Here is a 9213-nt window from a genome sequence, read left to right as displayed (position 1 = left end):
AAATCTGTGGGACACAGAGGGGGAAGGATGCGGAAGAATGTGTCTAGGAAGCCTAATGGGAAAGAGAGGATTTTTAGCTGGGAGGGACACAGGACTGCATGGGTGCCCTGGGTGATGATAGCCAAGCACGTGGCTCTGCTCTCCTCGCAGAGCCTGCCTGCGGGGGGATTTTCTTAACTTCTGCTTGGCCTGTGGGCTCACAGACCACCCAAATACTATTCTGCATTTTGTGCTTGGGCGTGCTTGGTTCTTCCCACAGGGAAGGGATCTGAGCCCTGGGCTCGGCACTGGTGAGGCCGCCCCTCGGTGAGTGGGTTCAGTTTTGGGCCCCTCACCCCAAAAAGGCCATTGAATGACTCGAGCATGGCCAGAGAAGGGCAACGGAGCTGGGGCAGGGTCTGGAGCACAGGTCTGCTGGGGAGCGGCTGGGGGAACTGGGGGGGTTCAGTCTGGAGAAGAGGAGGCTGAGGGGAGACCTCCTGGCCCTCTGCAACTCCCTGCCAGGAGGGGGCAGAGAGGGGGGATGAGTCTCTGGAGCCAAGGCCCCAGCGCCAGGCCCCGAGGGAATGGCCTCAAGCTGCCCAGGGCAGGGTCAGGCTGGCTCTGAGGAAGGATTTCTGTGCAGAAGGGGCTGTTGGGCGTTGGAATGGGCTGCCCAGGGCAGGGGGGAGTCCCCGGGATCCCTGGAGGGGTTGAAGAGTCGGGCTGAGCCAGCGCTGAGGGATCTGGGGGAGTTGGGAACGGTCAGGGGGAGGGTCATGGTGGGGCTGGAGGAGCTGCAAGGGCTTTTCCAACCTCGACGATTCTGTGAAAAGGTATTTTTTTCCGAGGTATCAGGTGAAAAGCAACACTTGTGTGTCAGAGCATGGGAGGGACGAGGCTTTAACCTGGGCCTGAGGACTCTTGACGTCCTCAGAAGCCCAACCCTTTGCACAGTTCTGGATTTTCTGACTCCGGTTTACAGCTCCCGGAGGAAGCTTTTCCCTCCTAACCTCACAGAGCTGAAGGGCCTTTGTGCAGGAGGGAGGCAGGTCTCCAGCAGGTTTAAATCGCCAAAGCCCCGCGTCAATATTTTAGGCTGAGATTAATTTATTGGGCGGGAAAACCCTGGGGATGGACAATGGCGTTCGCGCGGCGGGGGGGGGGGGGGGCGGGGCCGGCGTGTGGCTCCGCCCACGACCCGCCCGTAGGGCGGGTCGTGGGTGGAGCCACGCGTCGGCGGCCCCGCCCCCGCTGTAGCAGGAAGCGGCGGAGCGCGGCCGGGCAGCGCCTCTGGGAACGATCGCGGCGTCCCGGGTGGGCGCCCGGTCGGTCGGTCCCGGTTGAAACTTTAGTGAGGGGGAAGCGGGAAATCAATCGCGCCGCCGGTCAGCGTTTCTCGTCGTTTGGCCACCGGGCGGCCCCCCGGCTCCGCCCGCCGCCGGGAGAGCCTGTGCGGGCGGCGGGGGCGGCGGCAACGGCAGCGCCCGGTGCCGCGGCCGCCTCCGCGGGGCGGCCTGACATGAGATCATCGCCGGCGGCAGCATGGCCTCTGCCAGGAGCGGCGGCCGCGCCGGGCCGAGGGACGAGGAGGCCAACGGCGACTTGGACCGCTCCCTGCAGCAGATGCTGCGGGCGATAGCGGAGGAGCGGAGCCGCGCCGGCCTCCGCCAGGAGATCAGCGGCCTCGGTGAGTCGGGGCCTCCCCGCCGGGCTTGGGGGTGGGAAGGGAGCACCCCGGTGGAAACGGGAGGACCCTCCCCACCCCCTATTACCCCCCCCGACTCCTCTCCCCGGGTCAGTCCGCGGGTTCGCCGTGGGCGGGCGGGCGGGCGGCGGTGGCCTGGAAACCTGTTGTGTGCTGCCGGGCTGTGCTGCTGTCACCGGGGATGGGCCCTTTTCCCTTCCCAAGTCCCCGAGAAGCGGAGGGAGCAGCTGTCTGCTCCATTGTCTGAAATGCCCTTGGAGAGAAATGGTCAGAAGGCACCACGCACAGCGGCCCATTTATTTTTTATTTTTAAAGTATAAACTACGCATCGTGTATTTTGGAATACAAGCAGAACGAATTTATTGTCACTTCTTGCCAGCGCGTGCAATCCTACGGCTCTCAAATGATCTCTGTACATTTTTTTCCTCCTCTGACTCAGACACCTCCCTTCTCTGAGTAAATGACTTGCCGTGGTCTAGTAAGCACATAACGTCGTGGCTCTTGGGGGTCGGTTAATTTTTTAAAAATTGTGGTGGTTTTCTTTAGCTTTCTGGCTATCTCGTTTATTTACTTCGCGATCGATGCAAATTTTACATGGCACATCTTTATGTGGCTTTTGGCAAAGGATATGCGTTGCAAAATGAAAGTTTGAAGTTGAAATTCAGTTGGCTTTAGGCAGCAGAGTGGTAGACAGCTCCCTTAACCCAAACCCTTTGCGTCAGGAAACTCTTCTGGCTGGGCTCATGAATAGAAACCATTCATTTTTATGTGCAACACCAGAGATCGTAGGCAGAATGATGTGAGAAACGGTTTCTACCTTATTCAGAACTTTTGTCTATCCTGTGCAGGACCTGTGCTCTAAGGGGGTGAATGCTTGGAAGTCCTTGCAGGATCAGGGCTTTAAATTATGAATGCTGATGAACAATACTTCTCTTTGTTTCTTCCATGGGGACTTTATTAACAGCTTCTCCTTGCTCACCTCATTTCTAAGCTCCCAAAAGTCTCCATTTCTGAGTTTTCCTTAAAAACTCAGAATGAGTTTTCATTTGAGTTTTCCTGGCTTTGTGATGTGGATTGGCATGGGAAATCTCTCTGGGTTCTCCGTGTGACCTTCATGCCTCACTTTGCCTGCCAGTGCTTATTGAGGTCTCCCCGGAGTGGAATGGGCTCTCCCTTCTTTATTTTTGCCTTGCAGATAACAAAAGCCTGTGCAAACCAAGAGAAACGATAAATCTGTCTTGTTTCTTTATGCTTTTTTTTCTCATGGAATTGGATCTCCAGGCTTTACTGTAGTGTAAGAACGTTACAGGGCCAAATAAGGTGTTATGGCAAAGAAACTGTAAAGAAAAGAGGAAAAAACCCACCCAAATCTAAATGCTTGCAAGATCGCCTTCATTGAAAAGCAGTTGTCAGCTCATGCTTGGCCGGATCACATTTGAAAGAAAATAAAGACTTGCAGGAATAGAAATATTACCATTGCTTGCTTGTACTGAAACTGGAAAAGGGAATAACTGGTGGCTGGTAAGAACGGAGAAATGCTTCCTCTCCTTGTGTCTGAGCACGCATCCGCAGTAGCTCTTCATGAGAAGTCCTGCTGTGTAACTTCGGGATGATAGCACGAGGAATGGGATGGTGTTGCACCTCTCTTCTACCAGATGAGGACTTGAAAGGGAAAACCTCAGGAGAACTGCTTAGCTCATCGTGCTGAGGGGCTGATCCTGGCTGTGGAGATTTGCCTGGGTATGTCTGTACTTGTGTGGGAATAGGTTATACGTCACCACCGGAGTGCCTTGGATGTTCAATTTTTATATCCAGGGAATGGAGCAGAACTTTTAGCTGCAAACGCTGCTGTTATGCCTTTCCTAGGACAGTGTCCTGCAGGTGGAGAAGTGTAGATCTCCCTGCCCTGGGCAGCTGCGGGTGGGATGCACTGATGATTTTAATGCAGGGAGAATCTCTTCTGTGGTGGCTGTTTCTGAGCACAGCTGTGGAATATCAGCTCCCTCTGGCACTCCCCTCGCTAGTCCCTGAGCACTGTGGTCACAGAGCAGGGCCCCTCTCAGGATTAGAGGTTGCAGACTCAGAGTGCCATAAGGACATTTAAATTGTCACAGCATTTGACCAGCTTTTTAAAATCTGTACTTGTTATTACTGGGGAGGAAGATATTGGGAAGCTTCCTTAAGGTCTAGGAGACAGGGAGTCTCCCTGTGCCATAAATCTCCATTTTTGTGTATCAAAGGATTTTCTAAGATCATGATTTCCTTGTGTGCTACATGTTACCCGATGTATGACACAATCGCTTCCCGTGACTGAGCTCTCTTTTTCCTTATTCTGTGATTTATTAATAGGCAAGTAAATAGTTTACATACTTCTCCTAGGAAAAACATTAAACTTTGGGAGTGGTGCTCAGCAGAAATTGTAGATGAACAAATGGTTATCAGGTGGCTTAAATAGATGCATGCCTGAACTGAACTAGCAAATGCTGTTGCAGGACGTGCAGCATAGTTGGAATAGCCTGGGCTATTCCGGAATACGCTGGGCTTTAGCAGCACAGCAGATGGAAAGGCTTTTCCTTGAGTTCAGTACCCACAGAAGCAGTCACAATCCTGTAGGGATTTAGGTTTTGTCAGAGCTTTTGTCTGCTCCTTGTGCCTGGGTGCTGTTACTCGGAGCACCCCCAGTGATCCCACCTGTGGCATGTCACCTGCTGGGCTGCAGGACTGGCCTCCCCTCAGCTGGTTTTTATGAGGGGTGTTTCTTTTCTTTAATGACCAAATCGTTTTCAGCTGTGTTAGCAGGTGAAACCTGATGTGAGTTTTTCTGAGTTTTCTTGAAATCAGCTGGCAGAGACTTCAACTGTGGTGAATTCTGGGTTTTCCCCAAGTGCTGTTAACCCTTCAACAGTGAAATGGGACTCACTGGGTTATAATTTGGGTGGCCCCTCTCTTTTTCTGTATATCCTTTAAGTGAGCACTACTCTTCAGCTGAAGGAGGAAAGTGCTGGTTTTGCTGATACTGCATTTTGGTGAGAGGCATTGCTTTATTTATTTGTCCAAAAATGTAAATCTCCTTGTGTGGGATTTTCCATATCATTCTGTTTGTGTGATGTAGAAAATACAGCAAATCTGATATTGCGTTTCAAAATAATGACTCATGCCATGACTCCTTACCGAGCTGCTTGGGGGAAGGATGATGCAAAATGATGATGTTCGTGTCATCCAGTTGTGCAGGCTATTACACGAGTGTCGTGTGCCAAGCTCACTCAAAATACAGTTTGTTAGAACATTTCTCTGGCAAAACCATTCTCCTTCTGGAGGAATGCCAGACTTGCTGTACGTCTCCTCAGCCAGGTTGCTCTGAAGTTGCCTTTTTGGTCAAACCCTTGAATTCTGGGTGGGGGGTATTTTTGATTGTGCCTGAAACTACCATGTAATATTGTCAGATGCTTCATTTCCCTGTGTTTTCCAGTGACAAATTGCCCTGCCTTTAGTGAAGCTTGGGTGGAGGTGTGACTTTGCACACACCAGAATTCATAATGAGTAAGAAAAAATAAATAGGTAGATGCAAATAATGTCTTGAAGCGTGGCTGATGGGTAGCCAGGCAAAAGGTGGAGAAGCCTTAGGGATCCTGAGGAGCAGGTGGTTGCCCCGTGGGCTGCAGGAAATCAGGAGTAAAGCAGCAGTTGAATACTGGTGCCACCGGGCTCTGAAGGTCTGTAATGGTGGTCACAGGTGCCAGTGGAGAGGCCAGACCCTGCTGGAGTCCGATAGTCTTACCAGGACCGAAGGGGTTCTTCTGCTTGGTTTGTAGAGGAGGTGTTCTTGTATTTACTAACTGCTGATGAGCGGGGCAGAGGAGGGTGTACTCGGCGCGGGGACAGCAGAAGGAGGAACGTTCGTCCTGAGCTGGAGGATTGCTTGGACTTGTTTGAGCCTCAGGGCTTGTCATGTGAGTAAAGACAGCGGGGGTGATTCATGTGCCAAATTGTCTTCATGAATAAATCCTGGAGATAAATAGGTCTCTAGCCTTCCTGTGAGAAGGAAAGGTGAGGTGACGTATGGTAAGTGCTCGTGTGCTTGTGTTGTGACAACATGATGGAAACATAAAGACCCAAGCGGGAAAACGTGGGTAGAAGGATGAAGAACGCTGGAAGAAAATTTTGGGAAGCAGAGGAGGTTAAAATGAAAAATTAAAAAGAATGAATGATTTGGATTTGAAAGTGTTAGATTCGGGCCTTTGCTCTATCGTAGTATAATAACTTTTAATTAAATTATAATATTCAAGAAGGATTTATTTGCTCCTGAAACTTTGAAGAAAGTGTAGCCACTGAGTAGGTGGAAGTGTCTGTGGAGAATTCGCTGCAGTAGAGAACTGGTTTGACAGGAGTAGCTTTCTGGCAGAAACAAAACATACTCTTCATTCATGGCTCTTCCTGGAGTGAGTTCAATGAGTTGTCCAGTCAAAGGCTGGGAAGCTTTGTTTTCTTTTGATCTGTGAATAACAAGAAGGCGTGGAAACAACATCTGTCCTAACAAAATCTGGAGGGCCATATACAACCAAATTCACTAACTGCAGGTAATGCCCCCTGTAATGAGGTAGTTTAATATACAAATATGTTGATAAATTTACTTTCTTTTCATCAAAACACTTAGAAGGATTTGAGTTTAAGATAGAGTTTTTAATACTTGTACCTTAATATTTGTACAAGTTCTTTTGTCCTATTTATAAAACGTTTTGCAGTGAATGAATATGAAATATTCAATAAAAAATGAATAGGCAAATACTGAAGAGGAAAAAAAGATACTGAAGTAACTTATAAATAGTAAATTTTTAAAAGTGTTTATAGAGTACCTTCCTAATCAGTATAAAAAAATAATTAAGAAAATAGCAGCATTGTAGCCAGAGAGTATTTAATCTGTATTTCTTTCCAGGAAAAGTTCTAGAAAGTGCAAATGCAAAGCAAGATCAAAACAGATTTTTAAAATCAGAGTTAAAGTAGGTACTTTGAAGTCAAAGTGATTTAACCAGCTCACCCTGGTATCGACCCTCAGATTTGTTTTGGAGAAGGATAAGCAAATAGCAAAGAAATTCCCGTGCAAAAAATGGGTCTAATGTGACATATTTTTTTAGAGGTAGGAGGAGAAGTTGATTTTAAAGGTGCTTTTTTGTTTGTTTGTTTTTTGTTTTGCCTGGCATAGAAAACTGTCTGGGAGAAATTTCTGGAATTGAGCATGCATGTAGATCTTTTGCTGCGGAGCTGAGTGTGTGGATAGGAGAAGCCACAGCCAATTCTGAGAGGCAGAGGTTTGCCCGTGGGATGGGGACGTGTTTCTGCTGGTCCAGCAGCCCTGGGAGCAGGACGGGTGGGTGAGGGACGGGCTCGCCAGGTCCTGCGAGGGATCGCTCTTGCTTTCTATCCCAGCAGGGCCGGGAGCGGGGCTGGCTGTGCTGGAGCCCAGAGGGTGGGAGAGAGGAGCTCGTGGGGCTGGGCTGGGCCACTTGTGTGAGGAGTACAGCTCCCACGGAGGGTAATTTTGGGTGGTTACAGCTGGGTTGGAACGGGTAATCTGAAAACCAGGGTGCGGCCCCGGTTTGTAAAGTAATGTCTTGTGCTGTACGACACTGGATGGAACAGAGCGGTTGAAGGCGGCTGCTGGGAAACTTCCTTTCTGTCAGGGCTGTGCTGGGTGACATGCTTTTTGTTGATGAGATTTCTTTCTGTTCGTGTCACAGAGCAGAAGAAAAGGCTGTGGTTGTGCTGTGGTGGTGGGGACTGAGAGCATCTCCCACTGGGACTGGGAGACCTTGTGATGCTGGGATAGGATTAGGGAGGATTACAGACAGGCTTTAATATTAAGGCCAAAGAGAAAATAACTGGTGTCAGAAGGAGTATTGGGATCTTGTGCCCTAGGATCCCATCCTGCTACTTCTGCAGTCAAGCATGGAATATTTAGGAATATCCATGTGGGATCAATGTGGAAAATGGCAGTCTGGGGTAAACTCTAGGGCTGCAGCACTCCAGGGTAAATACTTTTTTTTTTTTTTTTTATGGTGGTTCATTTAAAATTCCATTTTCATTGTTTATTAGAACCTTGTTCATGCTGTTGTCACTAAAGGCCTGTCAGGCTTTCCATTACACACCAGTGTTTCAGGGGATTTGTAATTTGGCTGTGGAGGTTAGCTTCTGTCAGGAGTTTGACAGACATTATCCCAGATCAATAATGTAATGTGGTCTCTTTTTTGTTACAGCTTTTACATATTTTTTGAGCAGTTGGGTTATCAGTTTATTCTTTCTTTTGAATGGAGATGAACCTTTATGGGTTGTTCATGTCCTGCTCCAGAGTATACATTCAAATTCTAAGAGTCAGACTGGAGATGCTGAAGTAAGGAGGCAAGTTTGTTTTGGTTTTTTTTTTAAAACAACAGCAAAAACCAGATCCCACCCCAACAGGAAAAAAAAACCATCCTTCAGAACATTGTTGCCTCAAGTAAGCAGTTTAGTTTTTAAAAGCAGTGTCCTGGTTTTGGCTGGGGTAGAGCTAATTTTTCTTCTTAGTGCTGTTAGTTTTTGGATGCTAGCAGAAGTTGCTGGATGCCCAGTTTTTTGAAAATAGGTCCCTCAGGGATGAATTACAAATCTGTATGCCTGGCAGTGGGAGTAGCCAGAGTATTTTAAAACGGCCATCTCTTATGTATGTAATACATAGTTCTAGTTGATACCTTACCTGTTTGGGTTTGTTTTAGCAGTATGTTCTCTAAATCTTTAATAGGGCACTAGTCACAAATCCATTTTGAAGTCTCAGTTCTGGTTTGAACTTTAAGATGGATGGGAGGTCTGGTTTAGGGGTTGAAATACAGTTTACCTTCACAGTGCAGGATGGATCTTCGAGGATTTAACAGTATGTCTGGTTGAATTCTTTCCAATGAAATGGAAAATTGAATTTCCTGAAGGATGAAGCGTGTTGGTCTCCCCTCTCATCTGTGCTCAGGATACTGATCAATAGAAAAAGCTCAGAGGATACAAACTTCAATGGTTGAAATACACTGTCCCATGTTCTGACTGCATTTTAGGAAAACCAAAACCCCGCAATTAAATAGTAACAATTGCTACATCTACTTAGCCTTGTAAACAGATTAAGTAGGACCACGGCAGCAGCTCACTGAATGTATTGCTGTGAGGTGACTGATAAGGTGTAAGGAGAGAGTCTGTACAAAATCCATTAATGGTCTCAGGAGCCCACTGAATAGTGAAGCCACTTTCTTCCAGTCAGTATTCAAAAGAATGTGAAACAAGGTGCTTTTGGTCTGTTTGCAGCCTCTTGGGCTGAACTGGGTGAATGTCAGAGAATCAAGGTTGCTCTTTTTTTGTGTGTGATCTCAAGGAATGTATTGATTACTTTTCTTGATGTGTGAAATAAAATACAGTCAGGATAGAGAAACGCCAGGCAGAGCATTGTACTGCTCCTGAAGAGGTGGTGTGGTCACCTGGGTGCACTTCAACAGCAGTTCTGTTGACTGAAGTTA

General features: G+C 47.9%; 1 protein-coding gene across 6 annotated transcripts in view; it reads left to right on the top strand.

The window, feature by feature from the left end:
- Window positions 1-1247: 1247 nt before the first annotated feature.
- KIAA0930 (KIAA0930 ortholog) overlaps window positions 1248-9213 on the top strand; it is a 97478-nt gene continuing 89512 nt past the window's right edge. For 5 of the 6 annotated variants that reach the window (XM_074901766.1, XM_074901769.1, XM_074901768.1 and 2 more), the window contains exon 1: window positions 1248-1669. In XM_074901766.1, coding sequence (XP_074757867.1) covers window positions 1525-1669 — 145 coding nt within the window. In that variant the 5' untranslated portion in view covers window positions 1248-1524. The remainder of the gene's footprint in view (window positions 1670-9213) is intronic. The other variant, XM_074901767.1, reaches the window with a different exon arrangement.

The sequence above is a fragment of the Athene noctua genome, chromosome 3 (assembly GCF_965140245.1).
Source record: "Athene noctua chromosome 3, bAthNoc1.hap1.1, whole genome shotgun sequence".
Lineage (NCBI taxonomy): Eukaryota > Metazoa > Chordata > Aves > Strigiformes > Strigidae > Athene > Athene noctua.
The sequence above is the reverse complement of the archived record's forward strand: the minus strand, read 5'-3'. Positions and strand labels throughout refer to the sequence as shown.